The 18,717-nt window shown below is 53.3% G+C and overlaps 1 protein-coding gene across 19 annotated transcripts in view; it reads left to right on the top strand.

The window, feature by feature from the left end:
• Window positions 1-18,717, top strand: part of CACNA1G (calcium voltage-gated channel subunit alpha1 G) — a 106,919-nt gene that overhangs the window by 19,948 nt on the left and 68,254 nt on the right. For 17 of the 19 annotated variants that reach the window (XM_072351693.1, XM_072351694.1, XM_072351696.1 and 14 more), the window contains exons 2-10: window positions 3,912-4,023; window positions 4,107-4,240; window positions 8,482-8,579; window positions 9,902-10,061; window positions 11,344-11,635; window positions 12,086-12,178; window positions 13,587-14,385; window positions 14,476-14,520; window positions 15,361-15,722. In XM_072351693.1, the coding sequence (XP_072207794.1) occupies window positions 3,912-4,023; window positions 4,107-4,240; window positions 8,482-8,579; window positions 9,902-10,061; window positions 11,344-11,635; window positions 12,086-12,178; window positions 13,587-14,385; window positions 14,476-14,520; window positions 15,361-15,722 (2,095 nt within the window). Of the gene's footprint in view, window positions 1-3,911; window positions 4,024-4,106; window positions 4,308-8,481; window positions 8,580-9,901; window positions 10,062-11,343; window positions 11,636-12,085; window positions 12,179-13,586; window positions 14,386-14,475; window positions 14,521-15,360; window positions 15,723-18,717 lie in introns of all 19 variants that reach the window. The other 2 variants (XM_072351712.1, XM_072351708.1) reach the window with 2 other exon arrangements.

Consider the following 18,717-nt stretch of genomic DNA (forward strand, 5'->3'; position numbering starts at 1 on the left):
TTGGGTTTTTTGTTTTATTTTATTTTGACAAAATCTTTTATCATCAAAGTCCGTCCCCTCTAACAGCAGCATCCTTCCTCTCCCCACCACCTGCATGGCCCTGCTGTGCTGCTCAGTGCAGTTCAGAGCACTCAGGCAGCAAGAAGCCCCTGACCCCACTGCCAGCATGGGCTGCGTAGTGGGGGGGAAATGAAAGGGCAATTGAGGTGATTCTTCCCAGAGATCCTCATTTTCCCAAGTAAAATCAGTCCTGCTTTCCTGCAGAGGGGTGGGTGTATGGGAAATTGGTAATCACAGCCTGAACCTCTGATTAATCAGGTGAGGCGTGTTGGGTCAGCTGCAGGAGCACAGGTGAGAGTGATGTAGCTGTGCTCCCGGAAGGGGTAGAGCTCGACTCCACCTCCTCTAAGACCTCATTTAAGGGCTGACCCTCACTGAGGCAGCATCTCTTGGAGACTGCTCCTCAGTGAGGACTGCCCCAGCTTCTCCAGCCAAGGTATTGACATTGGTGAGTTTTCCTTTGCATATAGCCTTTGAATATTTACTATCATCTTTGTTAACCTCTTTATATTAGCCACCCTTACAGGTGGGGAAGGTGCTGTGCTATGCCAGGTGCTGGGGGGGCACTTTGCAGCTTTTGAGAGTGGAATGGTGTTCAAAATGTGGACCAAAGTGCCACAAAATGTGCAGGATTGTGTAGGAATTGTAGGCACACTGAGGCTGGAAAACACCGTAAAGATCCCCCCATCCAACCACCAACCAGTCACTGCTGTGCCCACCAAATCAGAACCATCTGGCTGCCCCATGGAGCTCGGTGTTCAGCCCTCCTCCTGCAGGCAGGGTGCTCTGAGCCAGAGCAGGGAATGGGTTCTTATTTCCACCCACATTGCAGATTAATTCTGTGAGCACTTTGAGTGTTCCTTGCAAACGGCCCAAATTAATGTTTTAGGATCTTAGTGCTGCCGCTCGCCTCTCCCCTAAAGGCCAGGCCCTGGAAGTCCCATTATGCTCTTGTCAAAGGCTCTATTTCTGGAATTGATGATGTGAATGAAGCCTCAAACTCCACTCTCATTAACGTCTGCAGCTTATCCCGGTGTCGCTCCTAAGCTGTTGGGATTGGTGACACTGCAGGGGAAGGCTGTCACATTTCAACCCAATTCTCACAGTGCGTTTGCACAAAATTTTCCAGGCTTCATCCCTGCTTTCTGCACGTTTTCCCAACAGCCACCCACAGGCCATGCAGAGCACGGCGTGATGCCCGATGCTGTCCCCAAGCTGAGCAGGCGGCTGCCGCCCTCCAGCCACGGCCCTTTAATTCATTGCTGCAGGATTTAATCCCAACTTCTGCAACCAAATCACAGCAAACGTAATGCAATATATTCCTCTGTTGATTACATTAAGCTGGAGAGCTCTGGCTAATTGAATCTCGGGCTCTTGCCTCTTAATTACCAAGGGCTGTGCTTGGCCGTGCGTGTGCAGGTGTAGTGCAGGGCTCGAGGGCGTTTGTTGAGGGCAAAGGTTCCATTCCAGCAGTAAATTAACTTCAGGGGATTTACATTCTCTTGTGCTTTTTATTGTTCTGCATTTGAAGAGAGAAGTGATGGCAAAAGTGCTGGATATGTCGTTGTGGCAGAAATAGAGCACTGCTGCTCGTGGTGAAACAGTGGGGCTGATGGTGGTGGGGTGGGGGCTCAGACATCCAGTGGCATGCAGAGGGCTGCAATGACTATGAATCCTGTGTGTGTGTGTGGGGGGGGGGGTGTGGGTCGTTAGCTGAGCACCGCCTGGAGAGGATGAGGGGCCCAGGAAAGTGGGATGGCGGCCCAGGGGTGCAGGGTGGTGGCCAGAGCCATCGCCTGGTGCTGTCCTCGTGGGGGTCCCCAGCCCATGTCCCCGCACGGCTTTGCCCCTTTGCTGCCAGCGCAGCATCCAGCACAGCACCTCCTGCTAATCGAGGTTTGCCTTTGTCAGCCCCTGGGCTCAAACAACAACGGCGGTACAAAGCCGGAGCCATCAGCACTTTGTGCAGCTCTGGAAATCCCATTAGCAGAAGAAAGAGCTTAACGTTTCATTCAGCTGGAAAAAAAAAAAAAGGCAAAAAAAACCCCCACCAAAAACTCCCAACCTTCTCTCAGCTGCACGTTAACACTTGCCCTGCACTCCCTTCCCTGTCCCATCCTGGGGACATTAAATCAGGAGTAAGTGTTATATTGGGCCAAAATGCACTCGCCAGAGGCAGTGACGTGCTGATAAGAGCCTCTGCATTAAAGCTGGGCGAAATAAATGCCATCATAAAATAGAGCCCCATCACCCTCCGCTGGCTGTGTGCTGAGGGATGCTTCTTTAGGGCCGGGGTTGGGTGGCACAGCGGTGGATGTGGGACGGCCCCGGGCTGTGGCCGCACGAGGAGGGTTGAGCTCCCCGCAGGAACGCGGCGTCCCGGAGCTCCATCAGCCAGTCTGGCTCTCCAGGCTCCCGGCCGACCCCGTGGGCTCTGCTAAGCCTCCTCGCTTCCGTGCGGAGCATCTCGCTCAGCCGTTGTCAGACGCTCATTCATTCTGACGCTAATTTGGGATCTTGCTGTTTTTGGTGGGTTTTGAATTCCTCCTTTTCTTGGGGGCTGGGCAGAGCTGGGGCTGCTGGCGGATGCGTTCTGAGCCCCCCGAGCTGGGAGTGCTGCCGCAGTATCCTGCTTGCTCGCGGCGGTGCCCCTGCAGGGCTATATTTGGGATAAGCATCCCGGCTCGTCTCCGCAACCTGGCAGTCGGAATTTCTCTTCCAATAACTTGTAAACATTTCCTCCAGATTAACCGCCCCAGATTGCCGGCACCCGCCGCTGACTCAGCCCCGTGTGATCGTGCAGGAGTTCGCACCGGGTCGTCCCGTGGCCTCACCCTTTGGGCTGCTCCTGTGTGCCGAGGTGCCTCCTGCTGCACCCAGCCCTGCCCCAGAGCTGGGAATTCCCTGCTGGCACACTGTGCCGGATGCCGGGGCTCTGTGGCTCTGCGCCTTCGCTTCGTGGTTCTGCATCTTTCTGCCCTTGGTGGTCTGGGTGGATGCGTGCGCTCAGCACACGCTCTGCAGCAATGCAGGTTGTTGTGCCCGGATTGGTAGGGATGCATGCAGCCCATCGCAGCAGCACGGCTCCAGCTGGGTGCTGCTGGGCCCTGCCGGCCCCTGGCCTGCTATGTTAATGTTTTTGACTGCCTTAATTCGGGTTGGGAATGAGCGGTTCAATCGCTGTCTTCAGGGGAACGCCCCTGGGATAAGCTGTGACATGGCTAATAGAAAATTGTAATGTTGTTAAAGTGCTTTTCTGTAAAATGTCAGGGGAAGAAATTAATGGTGTGGTGTTTTTTTTTTTTTTTTCCCCTAAAAGTTTATATGGTTCTTTTAATGTACTTTTTTAATCCATCATATCAGCAGCGAGCACTCCTGCCACGCATCTCTGGTTTTATAGCATTTCCACGTTTGCAGTAGCCACTGCTGTCACCGTGGGGAAAATAAGCCATCAGTTGGTATTCGGGATCCCAAACTGCAGGGGAATGTGGCTGTGGGCAGCACCCTGCTGGGAAGGTGAGGAGTGGGCACTGGGTCAGCACTGGCTGCTCCTGTCTGTGTGTTGCAGCTTCTGTACACCAGGTACCAACAGGAGGGCAGGGCAGGAGGGGTCAGGAAACGCACTGGAGTGGGGAAGGTGTGCTTAACTTTGAGAGTCACTTTATGACAGACGTATGGCTCTTAGTGCTTTGTTGCCAATGAGGGGGTGGTTCTTGGGGTGTTGGAGGTGACACACAGCACCCTGGGGTGCATTGCACTTTGCTGTTCCCTATCCATCACACCAGGGATAAAACCAGGGCTGAGGGGGGCAGGTGCCCATTGCTGCGCTTCCTTGACTGCTCCCCTCGCAGCTGGTTTGAGCGTGTGAGCATGCTGGTGATCCTGCTCAACTGTGTGACTCTGGGCATGTTCCACCCCTGTGAGGACATCGCCTGTGACTCCCCGCGCTGCCGCATCCTGCAGGTACTGAGCTGCGCTGGGCAAGCGCTGAGGCTGCAATCTGGTTGGTGGCGGCTGCCCCTCAGCCCTGCTCTGTTTCTTTGCAGAGCTTTGACGACTTCATCTTTGCCTTCTTCGCCGTGGAGATGATAGTCAAGATGATCGCGCTGGGGATCTTTGGGAAGAAGTGCTACTTGGGGGACACGTGGAACCGCCTGGACTTCTTCATCGTCATCGCGGGGTGAGCCGGGCGAGCGTGTCCTTTGGAGCCAGTGGGGCAGGGGCTGCAGTGCGGCTGCTGTGTGGGGGTGAGTGCTGGGGGCTCCCGCTGGGCGTCACGGCCACTGCCATCATCCATCCCAGCACCCTGCAGTCACTTGGTTGGAAGAGCCGCTCGCTGCAGCAATCTCCATCCCACTCGTGTCCTGTGCTTGTGGTTTGGGTTCTGTGCGGTCTGCCCAAGGGAGGTCGACATTTCGTTTGAAGCACAGAGCTGCCTTCCAGGGAGGTTATTTCAGTGAGATGTGCGTGGTCGTGCTCTGTGTTGTTTCTGAGGGAGGGTGACCAAGTTTGCCTGTTGGAGCTGTTTCCTTCCTGAGGCACCTGGTTTGAGTTAGGGCTCCTCCAGCAGCTGAGAACCTCCTGGTTGGGGCTGGGAATCCACATGAGAAGTGCCTGGCCCCCAGCCAGGGCGCTGTGTTTCTTTGGCTCTGGAACTGCTCACCAGCCCTCCCTCCTCCAAGAGCCTGGAGTTACCTTGGGGAAATGTTCCCCTTTTGATAGAGCTGCAGATCAAACTGACTGCATTTTCCTGGAAGGGGTCCCCCTCACACTGAGACGTTTCCCATCAGAGGAGGGTCAGCAGATGTCTGCTTGTGGCCCAGCAGCACCTTGCTGGGAGCTGGGGACACTGTAGCATGGCCCAGTGACACCAGTACAGAGGTGCCGGGTCTCCCAATGCCTCCCTGGGAATCATTGCTGCAGATGCCACAAGATTTCGGTTTCTTCTTTTTTTGGCCTCCTGGCTGGTCAGCTCTGCCTCTTGCTAAATGATTTGCTTTGTGTGCATGGACTGTTCCCATCTGAGCCCTATCAGAAGTGGTTCAGCTGACAGGATCAAACAGCTGAAGGCTGCAGGTCCCACTGCTCTGCCCTCACCTCCCCCATCCTCCTGCCCAGCAGTGCTGCTGTCTTGGGCACCCTCGCTGTCCCCACTGTGCTATGAGCTGGGGACAGCTGTGTGAATGGGTAAAGACACCTTAAAGGTTAGGACCAAAGAGGTGAGGTCCCAGCCAAGTGAAGTCAGGGGGGAGCAGTGCTTGGACCATTCCTTGAGGAAAAATGGGGAATATTCCAGAGCTGAGCTGTAGAGGAGAGTGTGCTCCAGAGTGATGTTCCAGTCCTTGGTGTTAGAAACATCATAAAAAGAGCAGTGTCCTTACTATGGTCTCATGTCAAGGCTTCAGGCAGTCCTTTGCCCATCAGAGCCTGCCCTAAATCTCCTCCAGTCTGGAACCTCCTGGAAATAGGGTGAGGCAAAACAGCAGACCCACTTCTGCATTGCTTTCCCACTGTGGGCAGAGCTCCTGCAGAGGTCCCTGATGACCGCAGCTGACTCAGGAGAGGTTTGCTTCCAAAAAGAAAGAAAACCTTAAAATAAAAAAAGATGATGTTTCATCTTCCTCCTTGAGAACCCCTGGACCTGTTGGGGCTGCACTGCAGAAGCCCTTCCTTGTATGTTGGCCCAGGGGGTGCTGGGTGAGCAGTGCTGGTCGTGCTGTGCCACTGAGTGCTGTTCGGCTCTGTTAAACTGCCCAGTGCCATCTCATGAGCTCATGGAGAATAAATGACTTCTTTGTGACAATGTAATGCAATTAGGGCTAATTGTAGAGAGTGTGATGTCTGCAACATCTCTCTGTAATTACAGGGAAACTTGCTGCAGATGAGCAGAGCACTGTGTTATCGAAACTCAGCAAAAAGCAGTTTTGGCTGCAGGTTATGGGGAAAAGGGGAAAAACTGTGATGCACCACTCTGTTACGTGCTGTTATTGTGAAGGAGAGAGTTTGGGGGGTGTGCATTTGCAAGGAGCATCTGAAGGTCATCAGACTCTGCCCAGTGTCTGCATTTCTGCATTCCTTCTTGTTGGGGCCGTGCTCCATCCATGCCCTTTTGGGGCTGTGCTCCATCACCTCTTGGAACTGTGCTCCATCCATTCCCTGTCAGAGCAGCGTGGCTCTGCCGTAGCTCTGCGCTCCAGCACTGTTTGGTGGAGCGTCTGTTTGTGTTGTACTTGCTGTAATGGGGACGGCCCTCTTAAAGCACTTTCTTCCCAAGTTAAACACTTGAAATGCTTGGCTTACAGCTGAGGAGAAGCAGGGCTTGGCAGCCTCTTCTGAGCAGACACCTCTTCTTTCTTCCTTTGCTGCCCCAACATTTCTGGTTGGGTCTGCAGTGCTTCCTGCCTGCTCTGCCTCATATTGCTTGCAGTGCAGAGCACAGTGCAGATCACCTGCCTGGTCTGGGCTGCGCTGAGTGCAGGGGAGCTCTCTCGGGCTGTATGTGAAAGATGTGTTATAGTTACTGCACATTGGTAACAAAACTTACTCTTTGTTTTTAATTAAAACATAAAAAGAGAGAGTGACCAAAGCACAGGACCAGTGGGCTGTTTGACCTGTTCCTGTGGAAGCAGCGCTGTGCTCTGGTTGGGTGGCAGTGGCTGCTGTTCTCAGTGAGTTCTCAAGGTGCTCGGAGTGGGATTTCAGTTTTGTTCTTCCCATGCTTTGTCCCTGAGAGCATTTGTTCACAGTCTCATGGGCTACTGAAAAGTGATGACAAGAGAAAGACGTGATGGTGAAGCAAGGGTTGTTTCTCTGTAGGAGCTCCTATAGAAGCCTGCTAAGGAGATGTGATCAGGATTTTGCTTTCCATCCCCTCTCTGTTTGCACACCCATCACCTGCAGCGCAGCCTCGAGCTCTGCTCTGCCTGCAGCTCTGCAGCTCTGACCTCAGCCCCAGCAAGCAGGAGCAGCCCCAGCAAGCAGGAGCAGCCCGAGCTGTGGCTGTGGCACAGAGCTCTGCTCCATGCCCTGCTGCCTGAAGGCAGCTCACAGCCAGGCTCAGAAAGCAGTGCCTGTGCGGGCTGGCAGGAAATGTCACCGTGGCTTTTTGAAAGTGTGACACCACAAAAGACATTTCACTTTGTCTTTGGGTTAATATTACCCACTGATTGCTGTGCTTTGTAGACAGCAGTGGCTCTCTGCCCGCTCTGGGGATGCTGTGCTGTGTAGCTTAGTACATGCAGTGGCTGTCACCCACTCTTGTCACCTGGCTCCTGTCACCAGCTCTTCCATGTCCCAGCTGGGGGGCAGCTCAGAACCCTCTGCATCTCCTGTAAATGAGAGGAAGCCCAGAGCTGTCCCCAGGCAGAACAGCAATGAGTTGTCCCCTTGTACACCTTGTCTGCCTATCTGTTTATCTGTCCATCTGTTTGTCCCTGGAACCTTCCCACTGGGAGGAGCACAAAGGTTCCATCTGCACCTTAGAGCATCCCACAGCATTCTGGGTGTCTGGCTGTGTAGATGCTCTCTAAATGCTCTGCTTTCTCTCTGGCATCTGAGGCTTGGCGCTTGGTACAGAGCTGTTCTATTTAGCACCAAGCATTTTTCTGCACCTTGAGCTTCCCCGGGCACTTGTCAGCATGGAGCTGTGACAGGCATTACGACTTCACGTTGGAGCAGAGATGACATTTGGGCTTTTTGCATGGTGGATTTTTGTTGCGGGGATGTGATGTGCTGGTAACTGCACCTGTCACCTCACAGCAAAGTGACATCCCCACGTCCCATCCCTGGGTACTGGGACAGGGTTGGTCCCTCCTGTGCATGGCTGTGCTCTGTGAGCAGGGGATCCTGTGCCGTGGGGCCAGGGGAGCTGCACCTGTCTGGCTGTGTGAAATGCAGGAGGAGAGGTGTGCTGCATTGATGTGTGGGGTGGGCAAATACCAGCCACAAAGAGCAGCTGTAGCAGCAACCCACAAGGCAGTGCTGGTGTAAGAGCTAATGTAAGCTCATCCTGAACACTCTGAGGCTGAAATGAGGCTCTGACCATCAAAGCTGGAGGGGGGGGAACCACCCAACCATCTTGAAACTGGAATTTGATGATTTTGGGATGGGATGTGTGTCCTGTGACTGCCCGGGCACTGCAAACAAGTAGTTGTTGTAAGCCCTGCAGTGTGCGGGGACTTTCTGTTCTGGACCCCATGCAAAAGCAAGCAGAATGGGTGGGAAAGGTGAGAGCCGTGCCTGTGTGAGATGGTGTGGGGTGTCCTCACTCACTGACTTTGTTCTGATATGCAGATAACCGTTAATTAATTCCTCTTGCAAACTTTCCTGCCAGGAGCAAAGCCCTCATTGAGCACTGGGCACAGAGTGCTGTGTTAGTGATGTCTGTGCTGCTCCCTCTGACCTCCCTGCTGTGCTTTGCAGGATGTTGGAGTACTCACTGGACCTGCAGAATGTCAGCTTCTCGGCCGTGCGCACCGTCCGTGTCCTGCGGCCGCTCCGGGCCATTAACAGAGTCCCCAGTAAGTTGGGCTTTGCTCCTCTGGGGATGGAAACTCTTTGTATCTATACCCTGTAGGTGAAAGAACAGACACGGATGCTTCCAATCTTCTGCTGTAGCTTTATCAGCTTCCTGTTGCTCCCCTCCAACTGGGGATGGTCTGTGATTCTAAATGCTCGTTCTCTAGAGATGACCTCTTTTCTGTCCGAAGAACGTGGCTGTTGGAGCTGGGGGTTCACTGCAGGCAGGTCCTTCCAACTCAGACCATCCTATGAGTCTATGAACTGAGGTTCCCTGAACTCACCCAGTGCGCAGATGAGAACAGATTGGTGTCACTTTGGTCCCTCCATACTGGAGGTGCCAGGACTCCATTTGTTTCTCTGATCCTGACTTGTGTGCTTAACCCAGACGCTGCTGCTCTTTCAATCAGTGCAGCACCTCCAGACTCCTGATAGCAATGTTTTCTCCCAGCTGCTGAGCTGATGGATGGCTGAATCATCCTCCGCTGTCTAACTGGGGATGTAATGCACTTAATGCGTTTTCACATCCCAGGTAGTCTGTCTTGGCTTCTGAGCTGCTGCGAAGGGATAGAAATGTAAGGTGGGAGCAGGGAGAAGAGAGTTTTATATGATGATAAATGCAGTAACCACGGAAAGTCGTTTTGGTTAATTAGGAGCTGACGTGTGGTGGTTGCTCCCCAGTAGAGGAGGAGAAGGAAAAACGTGATAGAGGAGATGACAGCAGCAGGAAGCGAGGAAAAAGTCTGAAGTATCAAAGCAAAGGGTGCAACAGTGAGACTTTCCTTAAATGAGAATCAATATTAGTGAGCGAGAGAATGCAGAAGATGGGAAAGAAGGAGAGAGATGAGCTGAATATTACAGAGATGTCAGACGAAATCAATTTTTTTGTGTGTAAATGTCAAGTCGGAGTCACCATCAATTTGTCTTTGTTACAGAACTGGCTGTTCCTGAACTTGTGAGAATAAACTGCCCGTGTTTTGAGGAAGAGAGAGGATTTAGGGTGGATGAGGGGAATTAGGAAGGGAATTTTAATATATCCCAAATGTGGAAAGAAATACGGATGAGCAAGGGCATGTCAGAGTGGGGACCGGGGAAATAGGAGATTGGCAATGGGCAGAAAACTTTCAGAGGGAAAGGGAACCTGGGGTTCGGGATGAAGGGTGGGAAGGGGGGTAGGTTGGGTGCCCAGGAATGGGGCTGGGATGGGTGGGGGCTTTGATGGGGCTGTGGGGCTCCAGGGACTGCGGTGGGGAGGGTGAGGAGAGTGGGGGCCATGGGTGGAACAGAGGTTGTCCCTCTTGGATGACTGCTCCCTTCGCCTCAGGTATGCGCATCCTGGTGACGCTGCTTCTGGACACGCTGCCCATGCTGGGGAACGTCCTCCTGCTCTGCTTCTTTGTCTTCTTCATCTTCGGCATCGTGGGGGTCCAGCTGTGGGCAGGATTGCTCAGGAACCGCTGCTTCCTCCCCGAGAACTTCAGCATGTGAGTCTGTGGCATCCTCCAGCCATGCTCCTCCATCAATAAGCCCGTCCTTCTGCGTGCTCCCTGCTCCCAAATGCCACCACATCCCCAGCACAGCTCACTGTGATGATTTGCCATTTGTGTCCTGCTGAGCTGCCCTTAGCCCTCGACCGGTGCTGGGGAAGCTGTGTGATTGATAAGATCCTCTGAAGAACCGCCAGGACAAAGAGCTCAGGCTTTGTAAATGCAGCATATCATTAACTGTGACCTTTTCTGCATTTGTCAAGGCGCTGAGATCTGAACCCTGCCCAGCAGCTGGTGGTGTTTGTTGGTGTGGCATTTGCTGTCTCACCAACACCCTCGGGAAGGCTGATGGTGCTGGTCATACATTTAGCAAAGCTGCTCAGTGTGAGTGCATTGTTCCAAACGTACTCCTCAGAGCTGACCCTACAAGCCCCAAATCTCTGCCTTGCACACAGCAGTGTCACAATGAGCTCTCCAGCCCGAAGCTGGCATGGGGCACCTCTTATCCTCTCCACGCATACCCAGAATGAGCAGCAGCTCTCTTGAGGCCTGTGCCCTCCCAGAACAGCCAGGAGAGCTGTGCCCTGCAAAGAAAACAGCATCAGATCTGAGGGGCTGCTTCACCATTGAGTAACTCTAACCAAGCGATGGGTTTGGGTGCTGGTTAATTGAGCCAGAATTCCAGGGGTTTAGATGAGCTTTGAACAGCATTAAAGGCAATTCTGCAGGAATTAACTGGGCTGAATCAGGCTTCAAAGTGTCTTTGCAAGCTTTAGTGGGAGTCTTGGTGGCATTAAGGAGATGGCTCCTTGCTCTGCAGATGGCAAGCTTTGGGCCATCTGTGGGTTGTTCCATCTCCCCAAAGGGTTTTTGCCATGCTTGCTATGATGAGGCCACCCTCAGAGGGAATTTACAGCTTACTTATGGGCTGAACAGGCACTGGGAAGGCACTGCTTTAGGAACCTGGGAGGTCTGTTCATGTGGATGTCCTCACACTGTGCTCAGCTTCTCCAGGAGGATGAGACATACAGGACCTTATGCAGATTGATTCCTATTTTACTGCAGCAAGGTTGTTTCAGAGCAGCCCAGCTGGGCTAAGCCCTGCTCTCAGTGCCCCTGGTCAGAGCACAGCACTTTAAGATGTAAGGAATCTCCATAACACCAACAACCCTTTAAAATGCAGAATAAAAGACGTTAGAATTTGTCACTGCTACAGCTGTCACCATGCCTGGCTGCCTGCACCCATCATGCAAACTGTAGCCCTTCTGTCTGTTTGCAGCCCCTACACAGTGGATCTGGAGCGGTATTACCAGACTGAGAATGAGGATGAGAACCCCTTCATCTGCTCCCAGCCCCGTGAGAATGGGATGCGCTACTGCCGCAGCATCCCGACACGCAGAGAGGAGGGCCTGGAGTGTACCCTGGACTACTACTCCTACAATGACACCACCAACACGTCCTGTGTCAACTGGAACCAGTACTACACCAACTGCTCTGCTGGGGAGCACAACCCCTTCAAGGGCGCCATCAACTTTGATAACATCGGCTACGCCTGGATCGCGATATTTCAGGTGAGCTGGCATGGAAACCATCCTGTGGGGCGGGTTTGTGCCTCCCCGTGTGTTATGGGGCTGTGTGACTGCACTCCTGAGGCTGTACATGTATAGTAGTAGTGTAAGGAAATGGCAGGAAGACAGCATGGTGCTTGCTCAGATGCCTCCATGGACAAAAGCCTGGCCCAAGTGCTGTGAGTGCAGGACTGTGTAGAGCCTGCTCTTCCTTCTGCACTGTGCTGAAGTTGTCTTTAAGTCCACCTGGAAAAGAAGGGCTGAATGCAGCCCTTGCTGTGGGCAGATGGCAACATGGGATGGGTAGTATGAGTGAGGGTGGTTTTTGGTTCCTTGGTGTCTGGCACTGCTCTGAGGCCAGCTGTGGGCATAAGAACAGGCAGTGATGTTGCCTGCTCCCTTGGTGTTGTGATGCAGCTGTGATGGGTTTTTCCGCCCTGTCTGCCCCCCCAGGTCATCACACTGGAGGGCTGGGTGGACATCATGTACTTCGTCATGGACGCACACTCCTTCTACAACTTCATCTACTTCATCCTGCTGATCATTGTGAGTGGCCTCGTGGGGACGTGCGTTTGTGGAGTGACCCAGAGGGTCAGACAGAGAGCACAGTGAATGTAAAGCCTGCTCTCATGTGGGAGAGGTAGAAAACATGAAGGAAAGATGCTCTTAAGCTCCGGTAGATACACTTGCTGTTGCTTGTAACACCTCTCTCTTTGTCCTCCACTTCTACCCTACCTTCCTTGAATTTAAGTTTAAAACAGGCAAATTTCCCCATCATATTTTCAGATCTGGGGGGACGGGAGGGGTAGTTTGGCCAGGAGCTCCCCTGTATCCAAGTGCCCAGCAGGTGCAGAAGGGACATTTAGGGGAGGCAGCCCCAAACATCAGAGTGCAGGCTGAGAAAGGAGGAAGGGATTCCTGCCCACAGCCCACCCTCACTATGGTATCACTGCACCCATCCACAGCAGAGCTAGCAAAGAGCTCTGTGGGGTGGGCTCTGTGATGGGCTGCGAGCAGCAATGCCTGTTGTGATGGGGAGCTGGTTGTCTAGACTCCCTTCAGCATCAGGAGAGAAAAATAGGTGCTTTAGGAGGTGATTCATCTGCTCCTAAGGTAGACATTCAAAATAAATTAGATGCATTGCAGACTTGATGCGCCTGTTTCTCTCCTGACTCTAAAGGATCATTAGGTGCCTCACTCAGATGTGGCTGAGATAAGTGAGATGAGTCCCTCTTTTCCTGTCTAATTGGCCTAAATCCAACAAAATAGTTGCATGTCTTCCTTTGGGCCATTGGTTTCTGATCCTCGTCAAACCCTGATGAGAAGGCTGTTTTGTCCACAGTGCTTTTTTGTGGTTCATCTGTTAGCTTCCCCCCAAAAGAAGGAACCCCTCACCCTCTGCATTCCCATAAGGATGGAGGGGAAGGGAAGCATTGCTTTCCTGGGTGCTGTGCAGTAATGTTGGTGGTGCATGAGAGCCCATTAGAACGTCAGAAATTCTTTGCGGTCCAGGCTGGCATCTGCAGAAAGCAGGACCTGGTGGGAGCTGGGCTGGCACTGGGATCTTCGAGCTGTGGCTGCAGCCTGCTGATGCCCTTGCGTAACAGTAACCTGCAAATCCCGTTAGCAGGGGAAGGGATCTGCTCACAAGCTACCCACATGCTGCCAGAAAAAACGCTCCTATCGGGAAGGCTCAGCACATTCATCGTAATGCCACTAATTGCAATAATTACAACTGCCGTCTGCGGAGAGAGAAAAACACCCTCTTAAAAGAGCAAAAGCTTTTTGTCAAAATAATCTCCTCCTGCCTTTGATCTCTGATGTCCTCTGCGGAGCCCTGGTGTGGGAGTCCTGGGGGTTGGGGCTCTTACTGGGGTCTGTGTGCCTGGTGATGTGGGGCCAGGCAGGGCTGTGGGGTGGGAGTGGCTGGGGCTGATGGTTTCCATCCCTGTAGGTGGGCTCCTTCTTCATGATCAACCTCTGCCTGGTGGTGATAGCCACACAGTTCTCCGAGACGAAGCAGCGTGAGAGCCAGCTGATGAAGGAGCAGCGGGTACGCTACCTGTCCAATGCCAGCACCCTGGCCAGCTTCTCGGAGCCAGGCAGCTGCTATGACGAGCTCCTCAAGTACCTGGTATACATCGCCCGGAAGGGCAGCAAGCAGCTGGTGGAGCTCTACCGTGTGGCAGGTGTGAGGATGGGCTTCCTGGCCAGCCCTGCCAGCAAAGCGGGGGCTGAGCGGCACGCTGGCAAGCGTCGCTCCAGGAGGAGATCCTCGGTGCATCACCTCATCCACCACCACCACCATCACCACCACCACTACCACCTGGGCAATGGGAACCTGCGGGCGCCCCATGCCAGCCCGGAGATCAGCGATGTGGACACTGGCTCTCTCCACAATGGGACCAACAGGCTGATGCTTCCCCCATCGGCCCCAAACCCCCACATGGCTTCCACCACCACGGCCAGCGGCACTGAATCCGTCCATAGCATCTACCATGCTGACTGCCATGTGGAGCCAGTGCGCTGCAGGGCAGCCCCCCCGCAGCCGAGCCCAGAAGACATCCCCAGGAGCGTGGTGATGGGCAGCAAGGTGTACCCCACGGTGCACCCCAGCACCTCCCATGAGGCGCGGAAGGAGAAGAACCTGGGGGAGGCAGCGGTGGGGGCTGGCAGCAGCACACTGAGTGGGCTGAACATCCCACCTGGGCCCTACAGCACCATGCACAAGCTGCTGGAGACGCAGAGCACAGGTGAGTGCGGGGCTGGGGTCAGAACGTGGCTCTGAAGCAGAAATGGGAGCTCCACCCTCATTCTTTTCTCTTTCCACTACACCTTTCCAGGGTTCCTTTCGGTCCACGTTACGGATAAAGGTGACGGATTTCGAGGTGAGGCCAATGGGAATCTTCCAACCAACCCAGTGCATCTCAGCCCAAACCAGGAGGGAGGTTTCAACCAATCCAAGGGAAATGATTGTTTGTAATGAACCCGTTTTCTTTCTCTTCCCAGTCTTTTCCCAGTATGCTATTTATCCTGTGATCAGAGGGTTCCTTCCCCAGATCCCTGTGTTCCCCACATACTTTCGCTCCCCAACTCAGGAAGACTGAAACAGCATCAGGAACAAAGTGCAGCTCTCCCAAAGCCAGGGTTTGACCCCTTTCCTGCAAGGTGCTCATTCCCCTTCCACATCTTGAGCTTTCAGAGCATGAGCCAACTGAGCTCAAATACATTTAGGCTCCAAGAAGTGTTTCCAGGCCAGGCTTTCTCAGACAGCTAATGCCATCTGCGCCCCATCACTGTGGCCTGAACACTGCAGGATTTGGCCTTTCCAGGCAGGATGTGTACAGGGAAAGTCACATACTGTATTCCCAAATCTGGGCTTTGAGCTGCAGCATTGCTGGGTTTGCATTGATGCTGCTGCATGGATTTCTGCAACTGGTGCCAGGGAGAACATTTCACTGCTGCTGTCATCCTAGGAGCCACCTGGCAGCCGGGAGCAGGGGGAAGCTGGGGATTTTGGAGCATCTGCAACCAGCTGGAGCAGGAAGGGAGTTCTGCTGGTGGTGAAGCTTCTGCTAATTGCAGCACCATGTGCCAGGGCTGTGGGAGATGATTGCTTTCTGCAGGCTCTGGTGGCCTGTTCTATTGAGCACGACATTTTGCTGTCACTGTGCATAGGGTATTACTCCTGTCCTGGCTAATGGCATGCCTAAATGTTGGCATTGCAGGTCCCTGCCCAAGCTCCTGCAAGATTACCAGCTCCTGCACCAAGCTGGATGGCAGCTCCCGCAGCCCCGAGAGCTGCCCCTACTGCTTGAAGGCATTGGCCAACGAGGCTGAGCAGACAGACAACGAGACAGACTCAGACAGCGAGGGAGTGTATGAGTTCACACAGGATGCCCACTACAGCGACCAGCGGGACCCACAGCGTGGCCGAGCCTGGACCAGGAGCAGCAGCCGGGTGCTGGCCTTCTGGCGTGTGGTGTGTGAGACCTTCCGGAAAATCGTGGACAGCAAATATTTTGGCCGTGGAATCATGGTGGCCATCCTCATCAACACGCTCAGCATGGGCATCGAGTACCACGAGCAGGTGAGCTGGCTGCCCTCACTCCGTCCTGCATCCTTCAACCCGCATCCCAAGGATGCTCAGCTTCGTGCCGGCACCACAGCCACGTGGCAGCTGGGGTCAGTGCAGCAGCAGGCAGAAGGTCTATTGAATTTACCATCCCAGGGGAGGAAGTAACAAATGCCTTCAGCTCCCTGGTGAGTGCTGCAGCAGCAGTGTGATGAATCCAAAATAGACTCATCACAGGCCATTCCTTCACTCTATTAGCACAGTTCTTGCAGGCAAGAGGCGGCTGCGCCTCCTGCAGAGCTTTTCCCTCTATATTGTCATTAAGAAAAGAGGTTGCCACTCTAAAGTGTCTCCATAGGGATGACAAGCTCTGCCCCCAGAAGGCACCATCTGGTCCCTTTTGTAGCTGCATTCATGGCTGCTTTGCTCCCCTACCCTGAGCCCCACGGATGCTGCATGGGCTGGGCTGGTTCCTGCAGGTGTGTGCTTTGTGCTGGGGAAGCCACAACTCTGGGTGCTGAGATGCTGCACAACCTTGCTGCACACATGCTGTTGCTCGGCCCCAGCAGCTGCTTGGGGTGCTGGGGCTCTCCCTGTCCCACGCCAGCCCCTTCTGGGAACCCCTTGCATTCTGGGTCATTGCTGTTTATTCTCCTTCTGGCACATTTTGCACTTGCTGAAAGTGCAGATGTTTCCTCCCTGCCCTCAGTGCCAGTGGTGGTGGCTGCAGAGTGGCTCCAAATCCCATGTCCTCCTGTGGTATTAATGCCTCAGTGCCTGAACGCCAGGGAGACTCAGATGTGCTAAATGTGTCCCTTCAAACCAGCACCTTCCCTGTGACGTTCTAATGCAGTCTGGCTGGCTAACCTTTGTTTTCAGCATGCATTAGTAGCTGTGCTCCTGTAGTCCCACAGGTGGGGAGCCACTCATCACAGAGATGCTCACAGAGCTGCAGGGGAACCTTCCATGAGTCCGTGTTTGTTTAGAAATAAAGCTCATCTCCTGGGAACCTGCAGGGAGACAGCTTACGGAAACTGATCACAGTTTGCATGTCTCCTCTGAGTGCATGGAAAGTGACAGCAGATCTGCTGGGATTGTCCAGGAGTGGGAGGCCAAAGCTGGTCACCCATTCAGCATTTCAGGAGGTGCTGCTGTGGACTACTGTTGTGTGCATGGAAACCGTCCTGCTGGGATAGATGGGTGGATGGGATGGGATGGGTGGATGGATGGATAGATGGCTGGAGGAAGGGTAGATGGATGGGATAGGTGCTTGGAGGGATGGATGGATGGATGGAATGGTTAGGCTCCTGGCTTGTTTCCTTAAGGGCAACAGTGCAACTCCTTAATTCTTTGTCTTGGAGAAAATCCTGACCTCTGCTCCAGCAGCATTGTGCCCTGGCAGGCAGGTAGATGGCAAAAGGCAGATTTTTGTGGTGGTTTTCTGGTAACAAGGTGAAGGAAGCGGATGTGCGTGGGGGACTCCAGATCCTGTGGGTGGTTGCTTTCTCTGACAGTATTTTGAAGCTACTACTGTTCCAGATTCCTTTCTCCCAGGCACTCAGAGTGCATAGCTGAGCCTGTTTTTATTAGTTCATCTGCTTAAAGTGGCGGCAGAGAACAGAGAGGTGTTTTTCTGTTCACTTGAGAAGCTTATAGTCTGCAGTTTCATAATCTGACAGCTATGAGAGCAGGAATTGGAGTGGAGAAATGCTGGAGCAGGCCTTTCTGCAGGGATGGTAAACACTGAAACATGAGATTTTTCTTTTATAAGAGCCCTTCTTAAATGTGCAGGTGATCAGCCTCGTCAAATTTATCTTCATTGGGTGATTGTTTGCAGAGAGGTGATGGGGCTCAAAGAGTGCTTGACTCTGTGAATTTCTATATTAATCTCTCTGCTTACTTAATGAAAATTTACCTTTCCGGTTTGGTTTGGGTTTTTTTTTCTACACAAGGCAGCCCTGAGCACACCAAGCTGTATTAGGATAAATACTTTCAGGACATGTTTTATGATGCCCTGTCAAAAGTGTTGTGTTCCTTACCAGCACAGTGCTGGAGGGGACAGGATACCCCAGCAGCTGTGTGCTGTGGGAGGGGTGGGATGGACTGGGATGTGCTGGTTCTGTGGGATCCGGCAGTTCTTGGACCAGTAGAGCATCCCGGTGCTGATCAGTCAAGGTCCCCACTACAGGCAGGGAGAAGAAGTGAACTCCTCTGGAGGCTTTGAATCCTGCCTTGGTATCCAGGAGGGCCCTGCTTCATGCCTGAAAGGCTGGAACAGTTTTCACAGCCACTTATCTAGCTGACACAACCCAAAGATGGTCAGCTGGGATATTTAGGAAGACAGCAGCAGCCTGAAAGCACACTGAAATTAATAGGAGCTGGGGGGTGTTGAAAACACTGCTCCTTACCTGCTCCTGCTGTTTGCTTGTGTTCCTCCATCAGTCATCCAGGCCAAAATGAGCACCCAGGTCCTCATCCCATGGGCTTCACCCCCCTCCTCATAACCTCCCATCCCAAACCTCTCCTCTATAGACCACCACCTACAGTAATATCATTGCAAGGGCCATTTCCCCAGGGGCTGGTTTTCCTCTGAGCTCCTTCAGTCACTGCTGGGCAGCACTTTGGCTGACTTTATTGCCTGGCATGGGGCCGTCTGCTTCCATGTGGCTCTGGTGTGTGTGTGTGAGCACCGGGTGCAGCTGGCAGGGCGCAGTGGTGTGCTGTGTGCAGGCTGTGCAGCCAGCTGTGCCTCTGCCATGGGAGGAAGGCAGAGGTCCGAGCAGGGGCAGCACTCAGTGCTGTGCTGCTGCTGGGCAGCGGTGTGAAATTTTCCATCAGGGGAACGACAAGCAGATTGCTGCGGATTATTGATGTGACTGCTAAAGAGCTTGTTTTGCTACGGAGCTGGAGCAAAATGCAGGTAGAAACTGTTAGCTTTGGGTAGGGAAATAGAAAGGTGATTTCAGGGTAGGCTCTGAGGGATTTAAAATACGATGCTGAACCAATCGAC

This window comes from Excalfactoria chinensis, chromosome 17, assembly GCF_039878825.1.
Source record: "Excalfactoria chinensis isolate bCotChi1 chromosome 17, bCotChi1.hap2, whole genome shotgun sequence".
In the NCBI taxonomy this organism is placed as follows: Eukaryota; Metazoa; Chordata; class Aves; order Galliformes; family Phasianidae; genus Excalfactoria; species Excalfactoria chinensis.